This window comes from Pyxicephalus adspersus, chromosome 3 (genome assembly GCF_032062135.1).
Source record: "Pyxicephalus adspersus chromosome 3, UCB_Pads_2.0, whole genome shotgun sequence".
NCBI classification, from domain to species: domain Eukaryota; kingdom Metazoa; phylum Chordata; class Amphibia; order Anura; family Pyxicephalidae; genus Pyxicephalus; species Pyxicephalus adspersus.
In genome coordinates, this window is record NC_092860.1 from 71604706 (window position 1) to 71628155 (window position 23450).

At 38.7% G+C, this 23450-nt stretch overlaps 1 protein-coding gene across 2 annotated transcripts in view; it reads left to right on the forward strand.

Annotated features, from left to right (window-relative positions):
- ARHGEF18 (Rho/Rac guanine nucleotide exchange factor 18) overlaps positions 1–23450 on the forward strand; it is a 148392-nt gene that overhangs the window by 99779 nt on the left and 25163 nt on the right. For both annotated transcript variants that reach the window (XM_072405152.1, XM_072405154.1), the window contains 6 exons: positions 10041–10108; positions 10990–11047; positions 19874–20012; positions 20492–20604; positions 22294–22434; positions 22538–22785. In XM_072405152.1, the coding sequence (XP_072261253.1) occupies positions 10041–10108; positions 10990–11047; positions 19874–20012; positions 20492–20604; positions 22294–22434; positions 22538–22785 (767 nt within the window). The remainder of the gene's footprint in view (positions 1–10040; positions 10109–10989; positions 11048–19873; positions 20013–20491; positions 20605–22293; positions 22435–22537; positions 22786–23450) is intronic.

The window sequence follows — 23450 nt, forward strand, 5'->3', positions numbered from 1 at the left end:
TACTATGTATATACAGTGCTGTGTATATGACAGTACTATGTATATACAGTGCTGTGTATTTGACAGTACTATGTATATACAGTAGTGGTAGCACAGGGCTTTTTGTGATCCTGGAAAAGCTGAAAAAGAGGTCCTGAAAAAGAGGTCCTCCAATCTCATTGGAATACAAAACCTGTGTGGTATGGTGAATATATAATATATAATGTGTCATTCCTTTATAGCTTTTATTGATTGTTTTGGGGGTGTAACACAAGCAGGATCTTCACATTCTCCCTTATGGTCCATGTTAAACCTTCCTATTTGTCCCTAACAAACATGATGACACTTGGAAGCTGGCCGCTCACTTTTCATATATCACACTTTATACATCTTGTTACTAAGCTACACAGTACTGTTTACACAATTATTATGTGCTGTGAAAAAGAAAAAGTTTTGTTGCCCATGGCAAGCCTCCAACTGTGCACATTTTATACACCGTCCTCTCACCTGTCCACCCTGTACACCATCAGATTTTAGGTGACATTCTACCAGTAAATCTACATGCAAACCTTTCATTTTGCATTTTCTGTTCTTGATTTGTATACCTTTGTATATCCCACAAAGATAACTGTGGATTTTAATATTATTTAAGGATAACTGAAGCTCATAAATGTTGATCACCTATAATTCTGTGCTGTATTATTTTATATGTGTTTTGTGCTTCACCTGTCAAAGCGGTCATTTATATTCTAGTGCCCAAGGTAAACTTTCTCATTTTTTTTTTTTTTGCTTGACCTTGAACAAAAGCTCTATTTCCCCTTTGTATTTTATTAATGGTTGGGGGATATTCTCCACCCTGTGGAGATGGTAATTTATTCTGTTGTGTTGGTATTGCATCCAGCTGTTAAACAAATGAGCCTTTACTTGTAGCCCAGTGGGTGGTATACAGTATTGTGCTTGGATTCACTCTCTATTTACTTTCCCCAGGGATGGACAAATAATAAAATGTATGCCTGTGTATAGAATCATCATTTAAACTAGTCTGTGCAAAAGTAATAAAAAGGAGCCCAGCTGTTTAACTTAAATTTACACAGATATTCACTTAAATTTTACAAAGATATCTCCCTATACCTTCTCTGTTCGTTTACTGTGCATGCAAAGCTGCATTTAGCTCTGTAATAAAAGAAGGCTGGAAAAGACGTGGGACAGAGGTCATGTTAGCAGCCTATCTCTGTGCATAATCTGCATGGACTCACATTATTGTGTGTGCTTGGAAGCTGCGTACTGACCTGTTTTCTAGGTGTACTAAAGCTTAAGTTTCCTAGAGTGGTGACTATAGTTTACAGATCAAAAACCATTTGTGAAGCAACATTTTACTTCTTATTCACCATGTCAATACCTGAGTGCAATTCCCTGGAGCAACCAGTAAGATTTTACCTGATAACTTTGATCTGAAGATTTCTGATTGTCATTATGGCCTTCTGCTGCCTTTTGTAAGTTTGTCTGATTTTTGCCCTGGTTCATTGAACAAATAACAAAAAAAGTTTGATTTATTTAATTTATTATTCTTTCTGAATAAAACACTCAATATAAAATGTTACAGAGAAACATTAAAAGAATTCCATATTTAAAATACTTTTTATTTTTATGGATTGATTGCTGGTTTGTGTAGCTGCATTCATTGTGTTTTGCTCACTGAAACTGAGTAAATAGTGTGATGAGTTACACTGATACCCAACAGTTTTTATGGTCTGTTGTTAGAGTTCTTTTCTAAACACGTGTTTAGGTAACCTTGTGTTTTTAACAGGCAAAGGCAATGCAGATATGTCAAAAGCCAATGCAGATATGTCATTTTGGATGTGATGTTTACACAATGTGCTTCTTTACCCAAATGCTTTTATAGTCAATAGTGATTTGATTGCAAACCTGGCAAATTTCTCAAATGTTTTACATATTTGTCATTCTGTGTATTCATGACAGAACATAAGTTACACACCAGGCTAGGTTGCCGTGACTCAGGTCTGACTCAATGTCCCAGGGTTTTTTTTCTTTTGTATATTTGTGAACAATATACGTATATAATATACGTGTCTAACTACAATATTGCTGTAAAATATAGGCTGTGTCATTTTTTATTAGGGATAAAATGACTGTGTACGTTGTGAACATCATTGCATTTCACACAGATGTTATGTAGGCAGTCCCCGGGTTACAAAAGACATTCTTTAGGTTTGTTCTTTAATTGAATTTGTAAGTTATGATGAACGACTGCAATGGAAGTGAAGGGAGGAGAAAATGAACGACTGCAGTGGACTTTGTAAAGCGCTGCGTAATAGGTTGGTGCTGTATAAATATTGTGTAATAATAATAATGGAAGTGAAGGGAGGATAAGACGAATGACTGCAATGGAAGTGAAGAGAATTTAGCGTGGTGTTGCTCGCTTGTTCTCCTGCCTCCCCTCTCCATGATTAATATTTTTACATAGAACAGAAGGGCGTTTTATGCACAGCGCTCGTTCATTCATCTTTCAGACGTTTATCGCTGAAAACGTTTGTGGAAGATCATTTCCAACGACAATAATCAAGCGTGTGTACGTAGCCCTAGAGATGTTTTGCACAGCATAATCTAACCGGTCAGAAAATAAACATATTGTGATTCAAAACACTGCACAGCCCAGCTAGTGAAACACAATTTATCTTTGTGGCTTTTTGTGGGCAATTGATCAACATTGTCATCTTGCTCTAAAATATTCTAGGAGCAGATGTAGCATAAATGTTATATAAGGAAGTGAGTGATCATCCTTACTCATGGAGGTATCACAATCATAGCAGACCACATTTACATCACATCTTTTGGCAGGTAAAATGATAAATGTACAATCTTTGTACCTGTCAATTGTATGTGTACATTAAATCATACACATGCTATCTTCTTCATGGATCCTTCACTTTGACCCTTTTAAACACATTGGCAGTTCAATTGAATTTCAATTATGATCTAGGTGTTGGTTCAGTGATCTTTAAAAAAACATGTACATTACAGTAATGCATTTACCTGCAGTACACCTGAAATCCGTGGTTGGAATTTAATAGTTCTAAATCAGGAAGTAGTAATGACTGAGATCTTTAGGCACTGTTGTAACAAGGTTTTAGCAGAAACCAAGTTTTCGTAATTGGTTACCACTTAGAGTCTGAGACTTCAGGAGCTAAACTCCAGGCAATGTGTTTAGTTTTGTTGTTTTAAATAAGAGTTTGAATTGAAAATGTTTAAAATAAATTGTGACCTAAAGCTTTGTTTGTTGCAGCCAAATATGTGCTCTGTGCTGGCAGCAGATTAATCTCCCCCCCCCCCCCCCCCCCCCTCCCCCCCCCCCCCCCCCCCCCCCACCAAGCACAATTGTTCCTGCATTTCTCTATTTTGTTCAAGTCTGTTTATCAGACCATTTGTGCTATGTGTAGTGCTAATGGGAAGGCTATAATGAGAGTTATTAGTAAAATATCTGTTTCTGTGACTTCATATAGTTTTAAACAGGTTGGAGGTGACTCTAAAATCTTGCCTGCAATGAAATAGGCCACATACCACATGGTTAACCCCAGTTCCAACCATTATTCTTCTAGAAGAGGTCAGGAGGAGGTATTAACATGAACACATGAGCCTTTGCTGAATGCTGTAGTAAGTGGGTGTAGTAATCATTCATTTGCCACATGTTGCCGGAGTCATGGGGCATTGTGCCTTTTTTCAAAATGCTTTGAACCACTTTTAACTACTTGTGGGGCCAGTCCCTTTCAAGGCTATGAAAGCAGTTCAGCTGAGATGCTGCTTGAAACTGCAATTTACCTGCCTTTAGCCGCCTGCAAATGAAAATTTTAATTGCTCCTAATCAATTTAGTAATGCCTAGGGCTTTGGGGCAGTTGTAAACAAATGTAAACCTACCAATCACAAAACCTATTTTTGCCACTATATATATATATATATATATATATATATATATATATATATATATATTTTTTTTTTTTTTTTTTTTTTTTTTTTGGGGTGCTGGGAAGTTCCTGGCTTTGCCCCCTTCCAGATTAAATGGAAAAACGTGTGGGGGCAAATGACAGCCTAATATCTTAGTATGTAACTGTGCAAATATCAGCTCTTTGTGATTCCTAAAACTGTTTTTTTCTTTTAGTGACAAGCTGTGATGGCAGAGGCACAAGCAAGTTTCACATCGTTTGAGGTACAGGCCGTTATGAAGTTTTTTTTGACAGTGCTAAAGGAAGGACACTTCCCTAGTGTTTGTGACATCTTAGTGTGCATGTCCCTTGCTGACTTTCCCTGGAGAAACAAAAACTTCATGACGGCCCATAATCCCAACGATGTGAAACTTGCTTGTGCCTTTGCCATCACAGCTTCTCACTAAAAGAAAAAACAGTTTTAAGTGTGTGTGTGTGTGTGTGTGTATATATATATATATATATATATATATATATATGTGTATGTATGTGAATGAAAGCTGCTAAAAAATAAAAGCTGATTTCTCTCTATTGGCTTTAATTGTAAATTAGTCTTAAAAAACACATTTTATGAAAATCGATTGTTGTGTTATTTTGAATGGATTTGTAAACAACCATCACAATATGATGATAAGGTCCCATGATATGTTGGAAAAGTGTTAATGGAACAATCTGAATCCTGGTTCATCTTTTATAAATAATAAATGACACACATTTGTACCTCTAGCGTTTTAGCTATTTAAAAAAAAAAAAAAATAAATCTGACTAGATAGATTAGCTTAATCGCCTACCCCCCCCTCCCAGCCACCACGTATACTCTGCACACCAGGAGCCCCTCTACAGGAGCAGCCATCATGGAGATTCCCTAACTTTGCATTCTAGCCATCACATTTGGACCTTTCAAAGTTGCTCAATGTGATGCTTCCCCATTTTTCTAGCTTTCAACACATCAACAGGACTGACTGTTTATTTGCTGCCTGATATATCCCACCCCATGATGAGTGCCTCTAAAATATGTTTACTTTACCTGTCAGTGGTTTAAATGTTTTGGCTAATCAGTGTGTGTTTATATTCACTCCCTTTGTAATAAAAACACTACACCCTAATGCCACAAACCTCAATTAATTACAAGTAATTGTATCCAGCTCTATTTTTTTCTCAGAATATAAAGTCTGTATTGCAGTTGTTTAGTATGTTTAATTTTTATGCCAATGGAAATATATATTCTTTAACCTCCAACTTAATTAAATAAACCTTAGAATTTGTATACCCTCGAAGCGTCTTGTGTTCTGGTCAAGGACTCTGCAAATCTGATAATTGTTCATATAAAAATTAGATCATTTAATAATGAAAGGCATTGCAACTTTACCTTAGATGTCTTTTTAGGTATTGGACAGGTTCCTTAAAATTTTAGTGTGCAAGGCAGGACTCTCTCCATATTTGCTGTAATGCAGTAACTGATCATATGTCCAATTTCTGGTGGGTAGTGTAGTAATAGTAGTGTTTACTAAAAGCTGCCATATGTATTGCTTCAGGCTTTTAAAGCTAGCCAGCCTCAAAGCCTTCTGTCGAAATAAAAAGGCAATATCTTGTTTCCATGCGCAGCAATCACTGGTTCCTCCATTTGAGAATAAAGCATACTGAAGGATACTTTCTTTTGTAGTAACATGTAGCCAGAAGAGAGGGATGAACCAGTGAGAGTTGCAGAAAACCAAGAACATCTGAATTCCATATTCCAATTGGTTTGAGGGTCAATAAGTAATGAAAAAGTAGTATTAGGTAGTGCAGTCATCATCATCAGCGGTATTTAGCTTCATTCTCAGAACAAATGCATTTACTTAGATAATTGTTTGCAGGTATGCAATGTAATGTACAGCAGTGGTCACATTTTATTATTCGTTCTTTAATTTAGAATGTCTAATATTCTGCGTGAACTGAGTGATGTAGGTGGCAAAGTCTGCAAGAATAAAATAATATGACTGATTACCACAAATAACAGAATCAAGCGAAATACAGGATATTAAACATATGCATGAAATCTCTGTTTAAAGAATCCATACAGCCTAGGATGGATCAAAAAATATTTCTTTGGAATGGTTTCTGAACACTACGAAACTGTAACTGTATGACTTAGCCTGCATTTTGCAGAGCAAGTTAATTACTGCATACTTTGCATTCCTGAGCCCAGCCCGGTTTTGGTTTCTCTTTATTTATGGTTGCACACCCTTGTACAAGATTAATATTTTATACTCTTTACTCTGTTGTGGATATTTTTCATTAATAAATTAGCCTTGGTAATTTTGGAAAATATAAACACTTAAAGTTGTAATAGAGAACTAATGAAAATTGCATTGCCTAATCCCGCTGGTGCGATGCAATATTATTATAATTTAGGATATTTAAAGGATATATTGAGGTAAGAGGATAAATGGTGAGCCCGCTGTGGATGTAGATGTTCATACTGTTAGCATGCAGGTGTAAAAATGTTCTGTTCAAAAATCTGTTCAAATGTTATGAAGACTCTGCTTTATATTCATACATTTTTTAAATATAATAATAGCAAAAAGATCAGATCTGAGCATTTAGGCCCCTTAAAGGATGTCGCTTGGTTGGTAACTGGGGATAAAGACAAAGCACGCTTTTTTTTTTTTGAAAATGGCAGAGCTCAAGTCCAAATTCATAATAGCAATGTCACTGCCTTAAATGAGTCACAATGGCTCAGAATTGATATGACTGAGAAACAGCTGGGAAAAAATAAAGTTGACAAAGCACCACAACCTGAATGATTACATCCACGTGTCCTCAAAGGGATGAGCTCGGTTATTTCAAAGCCATTATTTCTAATTTTTAGAGACTCTTTAGTCACTGGTAAGGTACCGATGGATTGGCGTAAGGCAAATGTGGTTCCTATCTTCAAAAAGGGAGCAAAGTCATTACCAGGTAACTACAGACCCGTTAGTTAAAGGTCCTAGAGAGTATGATAAAGAACCACATAGAGAAGTTTCTGCTAGAAAATAATATTATAAGTGATAGTCAGCATGGCTTCAAAAAAGACAGAATTTGTCAAACAAATTTAATGTCTTTTTATGAGGAAGTAAGTTAATAGGTAGACAGTGGAATATCAGTTGATATGGTGTACTTGGACTTTGCTAAAGCATTTGACACTGTACCCCACAGACGGTTAATACGCAAGTTAGGTGTTAGTAGGTTTAGAAAAGTCAGTGGATAGAGAAGTGGCTTAAAGACCGCATCCAAACAGTTGTAATTAATGATTCATACTCTGAATGGTCCAAGGTTATTAGTGGTGTACCCCAGAGTTCAGTGTTGGGACCTTTACTGTTTAACATCTTCATAAATGATTTAGAGTTTGGGATTAAAAGTACCATTTCTGTATTTGTAGATGACACCAAACTATGTAATGGAATTAAGTCTATACAAGATGTCCATAATCTACAAGCAGACCTGGATGTACTGTTTGATTGGCAGCCAAGTGGCAAATGACATTAAATATAGATAAATGTAAAATTATGCACTTGGGAGCTAACAACATGCATGCTTCATACTGTCTAGGGGGAATCAGAAATGGAAAAGGATCTGGGGGTTCTGGTAGATCATAGACTTAATAACAGCATGCAATGCCAAGCTGCAATATCTAAGCAAAGCACTTTCTTGTATTAAGAGGAATAGACTGCAGAGATGGAGACATAATCCTGCCCCTGTACAAAGCATTGGTCAGACCACATCTGGAATATGCAGTCCAGTTTTGGGCACCAGTTCACAAAAAGGACATTGTGGAATTGGAGAGAGTGGAGAGAAGGGTAACTAAATTAATAAAAGGAATAGAGGAGCTCAGCTATGAGGAGAGATTAGTTGAACTGAATCTATTCTCCCTTGAGAAGAGACATTTAAGGGGGGTATATGATCACCCTGTATAAATATATAAATGTTCCATATAGAGAACTCTGTTCCCCATTTTTCACGTTGAGATCATTACAAAGAACAAGAGGGCTCTCTGCGTCTGGAGGAAAAGAAGTTTAAGCTCCTGATAAGGAAGGAATTCTTCACTGTACGATCTGTGAAAATGTGGAATCAGGTCCCTCAGGAAGTACTTTCAGCAACTACTTTAAGAAAAAGCTGGATGCCTTTCTAGAAGCGCAGAATATAACTGGGTATTAAGGCGTTAAAGTAAAGATACAGAAAATTAACAGTGACTATTGAGCCAGGGAACATCCAATTGCCTTATGGAATCAGAATGGAATTTTTTCCCCTGTTGAAGCAAATTGTACCAGGGTTTTTTGCCTTCCTCTGGACCAACTATGTCTTATAGGGTTTTTTATCTGGGATATGTTTTTTTCCCTAGTGGTTGAACTTGATGGGCTTATGTCTTTTTTCAACCTAACTAACTATGTAACATTCACCTACTTTTCAAGAGTAAAAAACAAAACAGTAATTTCAAAGTCCAGTCCAAAATTAAACATGGCAGATTCAGAACACAAAATTAAACATGGCAGATCAATGCTTTAATGCCGTTTATAGAAGCTATGTGTGATATTTGTCTTCATATCTTTTAAAAAAGCTTGTCTATTGGCACATTTTGTTTACTTAACTTAAAGTTTTTCTTTAAAAGTGGATGTCCTCTGTTGACTGTATGCTGACTTTTAACTTGTTATTTAAGGTAAGGGTTTATAATTTTGTCTTTTAGTAAAAACTTCCTTCATTTGGTAAGAGAGAGTATTTGTACAGCCACTGAAAATGTGGACTTTGTTTTGCAAATAATTAGGTCTTCAACAAGTGACAGAGGAAAAGACAGGTCAACCAGCAGGTTCCAATTTTATGTGGATCAATATGTCTCCACCATACTAGGGATCAATGGTCAAAGCAGCAGGGACTTCAGGAAAACATTAGCAGAACGACATTCTGCACCCCAGTGGATGCTAGCACAGAGATTTGAAAAGCTTAGCTGCTGGTAGCGTTTTCTGTCTTGTCTGCATATCTCCCCTAAAAGAGACTTACGCTATTGCTTCCTTTAATGTACAAAAAACTGGTCTGTTAAGGTGAAGTGTATATTGTATTGTTTATGGTTGCTCAGGAAATACAATGCAATCTTTTGGAATCTCTAATGATTACTATCATTTGTCAAAACATGGGTGTGATAAATCTATTTGCATTTGATACTGGTATTTTAGGCCTACATGGTTCCCTTAGCAGGTTACTTTAGATTTCTTCTTCTACCTACTCCTATGAATTCTAATGCTTTTTCAGACCATTTAGAAGTAATTCTGTGTTATTTCCTTCCTTGAGGCCTTCTGTCTTACAGTTTCTTACAGTTACAGGTGGAGTTTCCAGGTGGTAATTGCATAACTTTCACATTGTTAGACTTATGCCCCCCCCCCATCTTCTTGCTGCAGGATTAGCACATACTCTCCTTTCTGCAAGACTAGTAAAAAGAGTTGCTGGGCACTTCTGAGTATGGGTCAACATATAGTCCTGTCTTCCATGTAACAGCTCTAGGTGCCTTTTGATTGGCTTACTGCTGTTTAAAGAGATGGAAGGAAAGGAGGTCCCAATGTCAAGTAGCAAGGCAAGGGGAGTATTTACTCCTGGAGGAAATATGGGGGTAGGTAAAGAACTCTTTTACTATTCTGCTTCAACATCTCCAGCCCAGCTTATATTTGTGCTGTAGAGTTGAAAATGAAAAAAGGATTTTCAGTGGTTGCTATGGGTGGCAAGAAATGGTATTGTTGGTATATTCTACACTTTCCACTCAAAATCCACTTCATCAGAACATATAGCATTTTTAGACAGTAATCGTATTTTATTCTCAAAGAAAAATAGAATTTCTTGCATGTCTTTGGTACTTGAGTAAAGTGTTGAGTTTTGGATTTGACATATTTTTCCTTTGCTGCACACTTCTGATTGGTCACCGCATTGCACGTTTACATGCTTACATGAGTGTTATTTTTTAATGCTAAAATCACACATGTCAACCTATTTTTCTTTATTTAAAAATCATGTTTATTACATTAATGCAGTGGAAAATAATTTGTTAATGTTTATTTCAGACTGTGCTGTAAATGTTCATAAAAACTGCAAGACATTGCTTCCTGAATGCACCAGTAGCAAGTCCAAGGTAAAACAGTTTCTGTATCTTCTCATTTTCTGCTTTCTGTATTCATATTTTGTATATGTAAGTTAGATGTATCTTTAACAAATCTGCTGTAGGCACTCTCAGTCAGGTCCAAAAGATGGAAAAGTCTTTAATAGAATAATACACTTTGAGATCACTGGATTATTTGACTTTGCATCATCCTGTGCTGTTGCTCACCACCCAGAAATAATGCTGGAAATTATGTTTGTTTTAGCTGAATGTGGTGTTATAATAGTCATATGATTACCTCCTTTTAGGAAAATTACTCTCATTTTTGTATTATACAGTCGTCATTGCAATAGATTACTAAACCTGAACTTCAAAAATGACTGATATTTTTTTCTTTATGTACAGTTATTTTTCTTTTTTTCCTATTTATCGAAAATCAGTAAACATTAAAAAGAAAAAACAATAACTAAAGAATTAGAAATACACACACACCCACCTATTTACCTGAGAAAACGGTGTATGAAAATACATACTGTAAATACAAAAATACTGTTTAAACACAGTATAATTGGTAGGTAAGCCCATCAGGTCATGTAATGTTCCAACAATCTCATGCAAGACCTAATAAGGTCACTAAAAATTAACATAATGTTGGAAAGAAAGCCCTGTGAGGTTGAATACAGGATGCCAGGGTTTAAGGCATTCTGTTACCAGTATGAGGTGACTTTTTTTACTTTTGTCCCTCGTAGATGAGTGGAAAAGTTTCTTACTGTGTTCATGTGAGTTATTTAGGGAAATGACATGACCAGTAAAAGTAATAAAAAGCTTCTAAGATAAAGAGGTTTAACAGGTAATAAAAATAGACAAACGTTCATTAAAAACCATTACACACCATTTTTTTTTTGTTTATTTAGAGAGACGGTTCTTACAGGCCTTCAGCATCTTCCCACATATCTTCATTTTATCAGCAAGGTACAGTATTTGTTTTCTGTTGTTTTAGTGGTACAGTAGATTTGTATGCTTCAAAATTATATAGGTAACATTTATTCTACATTTCCCTTACACGAGGGGAATTTTTTGAATGCAAACGTAGTGCAAAATTTTCTTGGAAAATTTTACATCTCACTTGCATACTCCTATCTTCTCTTAGCAGTAAAACCCAGATTGTTTTATTCTTTATTTCTTGAAATGCTGTCCTTCTCTTTGGTCCTTTTACTACCAACTATAAGGGAAAAGAAAGCTGAACTTCAGAATTGTTTTTTTTTTTTCCACTTTTTTTTTTCCACTATCCCCCACCTCCTCAAGCACAGTCATTTTATTTGAACCAAAAAATCAGTGATGAAAAATCTTCATAAATACTGCATGTGATATAACTCCCTGGCTTTAAATCACCTTGGGAAAGGGAGGAGGCAGATTTGTAAAAGTGGGTTTTAAAAAATGCGTGTAATATAAACATGTTTGTGAGGAAAGTACATATTGAAGTCAAACAAACAGGTCAGGGGGCGTGACTACGGGATGGTGGCGTGGGGAAGCATTCTCCTGAGCGCCCGCCGCCTGCTTCTTCCTGTCTGGCAGCCTCCGCCACTGATCTCCTCCCCCGCAAACCGCATGGCGCAAGGAAGGAGGAGGCCGGGTCCTAAGAGAGCGGGTAAGGAAGCAGTCTTAGCCCGCTATTTCACCCCGCAGGGCTCGTCCGCCCCAACGCACGTGGCGCCCAACATGGCGTCGGCCCCCGCTCCTCTCCCTCTTCCTCCTCCAGTGTAGGAGCCTCTGCAGCAGAGCCTGCAAGCTCCATGTCTCCCTTGCCTGCTACTCCAGGGTGTCCAGCTGTGTTTGCAGATGGCTCCCGGGATTCTGCCTCCCCAGAGCCTAACATTACTCTCGCTGCACATCAGCTATCTGTCTCCCAGGCCATGCTGCAGGAACTTTTTGCTGCACTACCCACAAAGAGTGATTTGGAAAATATATTGGCCAGGCTGGAACGCTCCATACGTGCGGATTTGGAAGCAGTTAAGCAAAAGGTGTCAGCAGTTGATACTACCGTGTTTCCTTCTCCGGGGGCAGAGCTGATGATTGTAGAGAGAGATGTGAAGGGAGGGCACACTGAGCCTGTCACATCTCTCCTTCTCAAATGATCGTGGTGGGGGGAGGAGAAAAGAGAGGACGCTGAGGATGCCACACCTCCCCTCCAGTGCAGTGCAGAACTGATTGTGCTGGGGGGAGTGAAGGGAGAACAGCGTGGATAAGGCTGTCCCATCTCTCTTCCAGAGCACAGTGATGCAGGACTGATTGGTGAGGGGGGGGGGGCGGAGGGTAGAAGAGGGAGGACACAGCACACAGCTTACTTACAGAGTTACCATGATGTCACAGAATGTGATAACGTTTGAAATAAATGTTCATTTTTTTGCGGTTTGTTGTTCTCAAAATATAGGCCCTACCTGAAAATAAGCCCTAGGACATTGCTTGGAGAAAAAAATAATATAAGACAGTGTCTTATTTTCGGGGAAACACGGTAGCGCAATAGCAATGGAATCTTCTGCTAGTGCTATGCAACCCTCTGTGACCACCCTATAATCTGATATGGGCCATGTTAAATCACAGCTTACCTCCTTACTGCTCCGCACTGACGACTTGGAAAATCGCAGCAGGAGAAATAATATACGCCTCAGGGGGATCCCTAATGCGACGGATAATGCTGACCTACATGCCACTGTGACTACCATTTTCAACATGCTTCTTGACCGCCCATTAGATACGGCCATTGAAATTGACCGGGTGCACAGAGTGCGCAGTGTTCGTGACCGCAGCTCAAATTTACCCAATGATGTGTTATGCCGGGTTCACTACTACACTTTAAGGGAGGAGATAATGAGAAAAGTGTAGCGATTAGGTCCTGTGGACTTTGATGGTGCCAGTATACAGGTATTGCCAGGTGTTCTCCGCCCACTACTGGAATTGATTCGTTCCACGGGGGCATTTTACAGATGGGGCCACCCATTCCATGTATTAGTGACGAAAGGAGGAGAGTCATTTGCTCTACACCGCCATACACAGCTCCCTGTGTTATTTTCTATGCTAGGTGTGGACCCAATTGTAATTCCTAATTGGCTGGATTCTCCTACAGAAGAAGCGGCCTCTCTGCTACGGAACCGCAGGAGAGAATTTCCCCGGAGATCTGGGCGTGTTGCGACACAAGGAGAGAGGATCACACTGGGCCCTACGGCCAATGAACTTTAATTCTCACACTGTTGTGCCTGGTGACTATCTGGGTTTGTTGGTTTGTCCCCTTTGGGATCTGCTGACAAATTTAGCATTACCATTACAGCTTAGCTGATATATAACTTATGTTTAATGCAATTTTATTGTTGCTAATATGTTTTTTTTGGGGTCTATTTGCCTTGTTAGATGAGTACTCAGTGCCTGCCCACTGTTGATTTGATTCCTGCAGTAATGTTATGCTTTTTCTGCAAATGCACTTTTATTTTCGTTACTTTTTCTTGTTTGTATGTGGTACATTGTAATGCTAGAGTATGGCGAGTAATATGTTTTCTCACTAGCCTGAAGACATGTACTTATGGTGGATGCTCTTAAGATGTGCTCTGCAATGCAACCCCCTACCATGAGAATCATATTCCTCCCATTGCGTTTTGAAATGTTTTCTGGGAATAATTAGGTAGTCTTGGAGGACTGGATTATCATGCTGCTGTAACTGCGCCAGTGTCTTTTAGGCCTTGGGGGGGTTGCCGGTTGTGGCCCCTTCTTATTTAGCTACTTAAATGGGCTTTTTTTTTTGATGCTATGGCAGGTCTGGCGACCTAATGTACAATTGATGGCTTGCTATGGGGTGACGGCCATATGATAATTGGCTGCTTAAGCTGTACTGTTCTGTGCCTTTGTAAGATGTTGGCCAGGCTGGAAGGCTCCATACGTGCAGATAAGGAAACAGTTAAGCAAAAGGTGTCAGCAGTTGATACTAGAGTAATAGCCATGGATTCTTCTGATAGTGCTATGCAATCCTCTGCGACCACCCTAGAATCTGATGTGGGCCATGTTAAATCACAGCTTACCTCCTTTCTGCTTCGCACTGATGACTTGGAAACTCGCAGTAGGAGAAATGATATATGCCTCAGGGGGATCCTTAATGTGCTCGCTATGGGGTGACAGCCACATGATGATGATTGGCTACTTTAACTGTGCTGTTTTGTGCCTTATTGCCCAGTGAAGCGCAGGGCTCTTGATGTGGTACATACAAAAGTACTCTTTTCCCTGATGTGGGTATCTTTTTTTTTTTTTACTAATATCGGTTGGCAGATTGATTGGTCCAGGGTAGGTGGTGCCTCAGACTTAACATAACCTATTGGGATTATCCCTGGGGCGGAGCGATGGGCACTGTTTGAGCCTGATTGCTTATTACTGATAGTGGCGTTGGGGGCGCCGCTGGCCGCGGACTACTCTGAATTATTAATTGTACACGGGTCTATACATAACTAAATGTTTGATGTATGTTTTTAAGGATAGATGTGCTACCCTAGTTGGTTTTCTCCCTGTTTCTGAATTACCAGGGGAAGCAATGTTGATTTATTATTATATTGACCTCTATCTGAGTCTGCACTATAGGCGGATCTTGAAACGTTGGTTAATAAAATAGTTGCGGTGGAGGCTGGTGGAGCCATGCCTCTGTCAAGTTCCACTACCCCCACTAGTCTGCTCCTCTCCCTAGTGGTTAGGAGCTAGGTACTGATTCGTAATAATACTACCGGGTGGGCTTCGGCTGCTTGACCGGAGCACTTTCCACCTCCCTATCTCTATTCACTCCTTCTCTTCTTCCCCCCCCCCCCCCCTTTCTTATTTTACTCAACTATATCTGTTTCCTCTCTTCCCTCCCCCCCCCTTTTTTCTTCTTTTTAATTTTCTTTCTTTTTCCTCTCTGGTCCTCCCCTCTTTTCTTGCCCCTCCCCACACTTTTGAGTGGTCCTGAACCTAACCTTAGCTCCCGTGTCCTCCCCTCCCCCTTTCTTTGTTTTTCCTTTGATTGCAGTGGAAGTATAAGATAGTTGACAGACTACTTCAGCGCCTACATGTCACTAAAAATCACATCTATTAATGCGAAAGGTCTCAATTCCCTGACCAAACGCTCAGTGGTGTTGAATTCCCTCAATAGCTCAAAATGTCAGATAGCGTTTACACAGGAAACGCATTTCCGTCACGATAAGATACCGTCACTTAGGAACCGTCGATTTCAGACAGCATATTATGGCTCATCCCCTGACTCTAAGTCCAAGGGTGTTAGCGTATTGATTGATAAATTCCTCCCCTGGACGTTAGTTACTTTGAAGGTTGACCCTGAGGGGCGGTACCTCCTAGTTAAGGGGAAGATCCACACTAGATTGTTTACCCTGGCTAACTTGTACCTCCCTAATACTAACCAAGTGTCTTTTTTGGAGGAGTTTCTTGAGGTTGCTGATGTGTTTGCAGAGGGAGTTTTGGTAATAGGGGGCGATTTTAACTTAGCATTGGACCCTGCCTACGATGTTTCTAGAGGGGCTTCCCACCTCCCTTGTTCTGTCTTACGACGCCTGAAAAGCCTCTTGCACCTCCAGCAGCTAACTGACATCTGGAGACTACAGCACCCTAGCGAGCGTGACTACACTTTCTTATTCCCCTGTCCACAAAACTTACTCGCGCATAGATTTTTTTTCTGGTCAAACACGATGCAATCTCCCAAGTACAAAGTACAGAGATAGGGAATATGACATCCTCTGATCATGCACCGATTTCAAAGACGATATTATCTGATGTTTCCCCCCCCTAGGGACGGTTCTTGGTGTCTGAATGAATCTCTTTTATCCTCTGGCAACTTTGGGACTCATTTGGAAAGAGAGATATCGGCCTTCTTCGATAGGAATGAAGCGTCTGTCTCTAGCCCACTGAATGTATGGGAAGCCCATAAATGCTATGTGTGCGGTCTGTTAATCCAGCAAGGCCAAAGGGTTAAAATAGAACGGCAACAGCTGCTGCAGCAGCTGCTTCAGGATCTGTATGCTCTTGAGACTAGACATAAACGTGGCCACTCCCCAGACACAGAGGCACAATTAGTGGAACTGAGAGGGAGAATAAATATGCAGTTCTGTTTCCAAGCAAAGTCCCAACTAGACAAATGCAGGGCGTTCTTCTATAATAACAAATGTGGAAAAGAGCGTGCCATAAGAGCCAAAAGGGCCCGTACCTTTATTCCTTGCATCCGGTCAAGTGCTGGTACCCTTCTGCATCGTTCTCAGGATAGAGCTGATGCCTTTAAGGAATTCTACTCCAAGCTTTATAATTAAGGGGAAACCCTGAGACGGGTCCCTTAGACGCAGTTGGGACAAGTATACAGGAATACCTAGCGGCCTCCGGCATCCCTAAGATTCCGGAAGAGGCCCTGGCAGCTTTAGATGCTCCTGTTACTTCAGCAGAGTTACAAGCAGCTGTAACGAAAGCACCCACAGGTAATGCCCCAGACCCCAACGGGTTTACCCTAGCCTACTAAAAGCGTTTTCTTCCTCAACTCTCTGGCCCCTTTTTGACGGCCTTCAACGCACTTTCTCAGGAACACCCACTACCTGCTGACTCCTCCAGGGCCCATATCACAGTCATCCTGAAACCAGACAAAGATGCTACGTTGTGTGCAAACTATCGCCCGATATCGCTTTTGAATTGTGATACTAAGCTTTTTTCTAGCATCTTGGCGCGAAGGCTAACACCCATCCTTCACCGCCTTATCCATTCAGACCAGAGTGGTTTCCTCCCATTTAGAGAAGCAAGGGATAACACTACTAGCACGCTGAACTTGATCCACCACGTGACTGTATACAAAATTCCTTCAATGATCTTCTTGGCATACCCCGAAAAAGCATTCGATTGCATGAACTGGACCGTTCTCTATTGCAAATATCACAAGACAGGGATGCCCGTTGTCTCCCTGACTCTTTATTCTGCTCCTTGAATCCTTGCTAGGCCATATTCGCAAGAATCCAGATATTAAGGGTGTTAGGGTAGGTTCCATTGATCACAAAGTGGCTGCATATGCGGACGATCTTCTCTTTTATATTACTGTTGCCCAGGTGACCCTTCCCAACTTACTACTAGAGTTGCGTCGTTATGCTCAGTTCTCCGACTATAAAATCAATCTCCAAAAATCAGAGGTGTTGGACATTAACTTACCACCTGAGACACGGAAAGCGTTAGCACCCTCCTTCCCGTTTAAATGGGCTTGAGGTTTTGTCAGATACCTGGGCACTAATATCCCTGCTGACCTTAGAAGAGTAGTAGAACTGAACTTTGTACCACTACTTAACGTCATACACAGCGATCTCCAGCGATGGCGACAACAGACCTTTTGTTGATTTTGCCGATGCAATATCCTAAAAATGAACATTATGCCACGTCTTCTCTACTTACTGCAAACGTTACCTGTACGTATTCCTCTTCATTTGCTGCATAAAATTCGCTCTGAATTCCTGAGATTCGTTTGGAACACTGAAACACCTCGTCTTAACAAATTCATTCTTCGACTTCCAAAGGATCAAGGGGGGTTGGCTTTCCCGGACCCAGTAATGTACCACAGGGCGGTACATCTGACCCCTTTTGGTAGACTGGTGCAGACACGACAGCTTTAAGGGATGGGTGACCCTGGAGGACGCGCAGTCCCTTATAATGCTAAGTGTAGCGGCATGGTCCCCAGTTGAGGACACGGGCGCCCTACACCGACATCCTCTGATAGGAGGGACGCTTAGAGTAGTAGCGAGGTATTTCCGCACAGAAGGAATTACTGTGTTCCCCTCCCCTATGTCCTCTATTCTAGGTCACCCCACGTTTCCGACTAGCAGGAGAGACCCAGCGTATAAGATCTGGATTGAGAGCGTTGTCCATCGGGCTATCTATTTCCTACACCATTCCCTCTGGTCAACTACGGACCAGCTCCAAGCAGACCATTCCCTTCCGAGTCTGGGTATCTGGAGGACAATACAATTCGGACACTTTATTAAGTCACTGCCAACTGCCTACTGTGCAGCAATGGTTGACCAGGGTAAATGATATTCAATATATGGAGGAGCTTATGAGTGCAGAGGACCGTTCTACACGTAGACCAATACGTACCTGGTATTTTTGGGATGAATTTAAGACTACTGCAGATTATTTGCGGCTGCTCCGCCCACTACCGTGAGATTATGGCGCCTCCACTGCTTATCAAGCCCCCCCCCCCGGCCCTCCCTCCCACCCTCTTTTCCTTTTTCTGTCCCTTGCCAGCCCCTCCCCCCCTCCTTTTTTTTTTCTTCTCTTTCTTCCCTCTCTTTTTCTCTACTTCTTAATATAAAATCATTAACCAATGAAACCTGATAGAAGATTGCTTTACTGTTACAACCGGAGTATTATTGTGTGCATATAATTTTTTTTTTTTCTTCTTGTCATAACGTGGCATACTGTATGTTATCTCTAAGTCATTAGATATGAATATTTCTATAAAACTGTATGCCCCTTCATGTTTTTGTTTGATATTGTCTTTTGTATTTACCAGTTTGAGTTATGTATATGTCTGTTTTTATTGGTTGCTAATAAAAAATAAATAAAAAAAAACAAACAGATCAGACATCTTTGGGGTATCCCACTGTAAAAGTAGACATAGCGAACATCAAAAAAAAAAAAAGGGGGCAACAATGGGAGAGCACAACGTGTATTTGGTAGGTTATAAAATGCAGGTCTTTCTAAAAGGTTAATAATATGATGATAGGGTTTTCTGGCTTTGTGTTTATTTTGCAAAATGGAATCATTTATCATATCTCCTGTAATACTTCTGTTTGCCCGCACTGCACATACTTGTCCTGGTACAAGGATCAGTGGTAGGTAAGACAACCAAGTAATCTGGAAGTTTTCCACACTCAATTCTTTCATAGTTACATCACTGTTACACCTCTACAGTATGTTCCTATGTCACTGAATCCATCTTCTACAGTGGTTTAGCTCATTGGCACTGCAGCCTTTTCTAATATATCTAATATAACAAAAACTCAGTTGCCTTAAGAGTTGTGCTTTTTAATGCTAAGAGTACAATCCCATCAAAACCATCATTCTAGAATTATATTTTTCTAGAATTCTTTTTTTTCATCTCAGTTTTTAATGTGTTGTATTACTTATTTTCACTCCATTATTTTTATTGCAGTGCTTACTAACCTTGTAATTAATGTTTTTTTTTTTAATTTGTATCATACACTGATGTGATGTGAAATGTGGAAATCTCATATAATTGGTGATGTGGGCAAAGATTAGCTTTACATGTGCGTGTCTTACAAAGCGGATTGTCAGTTATCACTTGCTGCAGAGGAGTGCTAAAGTCATTTATTTCATGGCCACAATTGGCTGTTAAGAAGCACCAGGTGAAATTGCCTCTTTGATTGCCAGTCATGGAAGCTTAGTCAATAATGGTTAGTTAAGCAGCAGGAGAGGTTTCTGGAATCATCGCTGGAAACTTTCAAAGCTAGAAATCCCAAGACATTTACAGAGTATTCAGAGCTGAGCACTGACTGGACTTGAGTATGGGGAATGCCAGCCTCAAAAAAGAAAAAGACAATGACTGCCAGCCTTTTGCCTCTAAAATCTCAATGTATAGCTCCTATCCTAAGAAATGGGGCAGGAACTTTGTTTTGGAAAATGAGCTTTTGACATTTCGCATTTTTTCTGCATTACAAAAAAAAACTGGCAGCAGCTTTCAGTATAATGGTAGTCATTCCTGTCCCAACTCTGTGTTTGCCTCTTTTGCAGCCTCATTAAAGGATCATCCTCGCATTGCTATTATAGGTCTGGATGGAGCTCAAGTGCAGGGGCGGGGGCTCGGAATGACTGTCACTAATAGAGGAAATTCAAGAGTGGAAATACAAACAACGGCAGGCGGTAGAACCAGGTAAGCACTAACTGTTTTTCATTTAATATTCATGCTTTTCTTTTCTAGTATGGAATAACATTTTCTAAAACAAAATGATACAGAATATTTGAAAATATAGACTGCTTTAACAACTCTTTTGTTTTTGCCATATTAATTTGGCTTAAGGAACCACATGGATTTGGGATGACAGTCACCCTGTCTAGTTGGGTAGCAAATGTCCCTACTGCCAAAGGAATGACAACAGCATTTGGATGGAATCTCAATCAAAGCACTGATTTGTTGAGGGCAGTTATTTATTTATATAATGTGTGTGTATGAGGCTTTAAGAGGCTTCATTATATTCTAGTGCCCCATTTGCTTTTTATAGACTGATTTGTAAAATCTCTGTATTTGAACAAAGTCTCTCCCATTTTCTCTTTAAACCTCATATTATTAAGTACACATACCACATTACAAGTGTTTTGCACTATTAAAAAATGTTTTTTTTTTTTTTTTAGTTCTACAACATCAGATATGGATGAATTAGACTCAAATATTAGCAAACAAAAGATATTCACAGAAGACAATTTGTCTTTGGCCCCCTCAAGTACAGAGTCTTTATTTGTGGAAGGTAATGTTAATAAAAATGGTATTGTTCTGTTTTTCTCCCATCTCACACACTGCTTTCACATTTTCATATGTCTATATGTTATATACTTTTTGTTACAAGATACCACACTCTACAGGATTTTGTCTTCAGTGTGAAAAAGCTAAGACTTAGCCTTTGTTTGTAGTAATACAAATAACAAATACAGCTATTTCTGAAAAGGACCTATTTTTTGCAATAACTTTTGCATTGAAGATATATATATATATATATATTTTTTATTTTACAAACAAGGCTTTCTTTTGGCCCTATTGTGAGTTTTTCTTTGTATGTGTATGCAATTCAAAACAAATAAATTCTTTATTTGCTTATGTCTTCAGTGATTTAAACTATGCATTGTTAGTGTAGATAAAGTTGTACATATTATTGTGTAATCTGTCTTGTTTAAAAAAAAAAAAAAAAAAAAAAAAAAATTCATTTTTTTTATTCTCCTACAAAGACCTGCAGGAAAATACAAATGGCAAAATGTGGTATTTTTTTAATTTCAGTTTACATATTATATCACACAAATATATAACACAAAAAAATATATAAAAATATAAATAGTGAGTAAGGATGTTTTTTCAAGATGAAGTAGTAGAAGAAGCTGTGGTTTTTTGGCAGTAAATATATTGATGTCAAAGTAGTTAGTACATCAAAAACAATAGATAAATAATGTAGTATACAACACATGGGATTGGTCATCCCCATTAGTACTTCCTGTGCTAAGTGACCAGTGGACTAAACTAATTAGATCCCTATGTGTTCATAGTCATTTTAAACATTTCTTGGCCCCACCCGTTTTGTCATGTGGCTTCGTTCGTTGGAAATATTCTCACATGGTGAGAGCCTTAGAGTGAGTAAATCTCCTTAAGATGGAGAGGAAATTGGGAGAATAGCTGCTGAGAGGCTATTCATGTGTAGGTGGCAGTAATTGCAGTAAAGAAAACAGTAAGAAATGCTTGTGGTACAGATTTTTTTCTGCAGGAAAATAGTGTAATTAATCAAGAAAGTACACAGAACTAGTGCATTTAAAAGATAACATTTTCCTTGTGTCAGTATATTATTTTTTTTTACCTTCAACATATAAAAAGCAACTTTTGTAAGGTACCTAAAGAATATGCTTTGACAACTGAGGTCAGTGGGTACCAAGCAAAATGATGCCTAGGTTTACTCATAATATATGACATATATAATATATTTTTCTTAATTACTGCACAAAGTTAACATTTAACATCTCTAAGTTCAGATCCACTTAAAAAATTGATGTTCCTTCTGTGGGATTCCTGTAGAGCTATACTCTAAAATTTCAGTAATCATGTTTAATGTATTACTTTGTAGACATGTATTACTAATTTATGTACTGCTTTTGTAATTGTATGTTTTTGTTAAGTAGTTTTACGTTTGACTCTCTCTCTTTGATCTTCTATTAATCTTTTTAGGATTCTAAAACTGCAGGATTTTTTGCCAGTATTTCTTTCGAGTTGCAAATAATGTCATTAGTTTCAAAGGTTTATCATCTCGCAAAGAAACATTGATACATTATTATTTTTTTTTTACAAAGAATTGCTAAATATACCATTGCTATTTTTTTCTAAATGTTATGAAGAATGGAGGTTTTTTGATAAATTTCACTTTAAAATATAAGTTTCAATTTTTTTGTTTCTTTTTTAGAAGCATTTTATTCCTCTGTAAGATCTGAACTAGAAACTGATGCTGTTGAGCTTGAGACTGAGTCTTGGAGCAGTTCAGTAGAACCTCCATTTGCTAAAAAACAGAAGAAAGAGGTTATCAAAAGGCAGGATGTCATTTATGGTGAGAACACAATTGTCTCCTGGTTGAATTTCTTATTTCATTCAAAATGTTTTTATTTATTTTTTGGGGGGCATTATGTATTTTTTATGTTTGCTAATTTCAGAACTAATGCAGACAGAGATGCATCATGTACGGACGCTTAAAATAATGTTGAAAGTTTATTGCCGAGCCCTTAGAGAAGAACTGCATTGGAATAAAGAAATCAATCACATTTTGCCCTGTGTGGATGAACTCTTGGAGTTGCATGGCCAGTTCTTGAGTCGATTTAAAGAGCGGCGCAAAGAATCCTTAGAAGAGGGAAGTGATCGGAATTACATCATACAAAAAATTGGAGACATTCTTGTACAACAGGTAGAAAAATAATTGTATTAACTTGACTCATGCTGCATCGAACAAATTTAAAATTCAAAACTAATTGGTCCCCTTTTCATAATAAATATTTATTGGATTTTTTTTATACAGTCATGTAAGGGATTGCGTACGCCTCATGGAATAAGCTATTTTCTTTAGTATCTGCTTACAGTTAAAGGTGATATAACACAAACAATTGACTTCGTGTGTTCATTCCTATGGCCTAAATGATTAAAATGTAAATTTGTCACATGGAGGTGGTGGAAGTATACCCTTTCAATTCCTTAAAACCAGTATCAGGTGTTCCAGATTCTGTGCTTTTTTTTTTTTTTTTTTTTTTTTACCCTATGTTAAGTTGTTAAAAACTATCCACTATCTCCATTGCTTTTTGCAGTGGCGCCCAAAGATGATAGGTTTTAGATGATGGAGTGAAGAAAAGTTGAAAATTTTGCCAAACAAGGCTGTCTTTATTTCTTTTAGACACATGCTTCTCACTTTTAAAAGCAATGTTCCTTGTGCAAGACTTTTTGCAAGTCTATAAACATTATTTCTCCCAAACTGCCAACTCCCCTCACAGGGTCTCCTTTCCAACATAAGTGATTCATATGTTTAAATAATTGGAATTTTGATCTCCAATGATATATTGGACCAAATGCCTCACATCA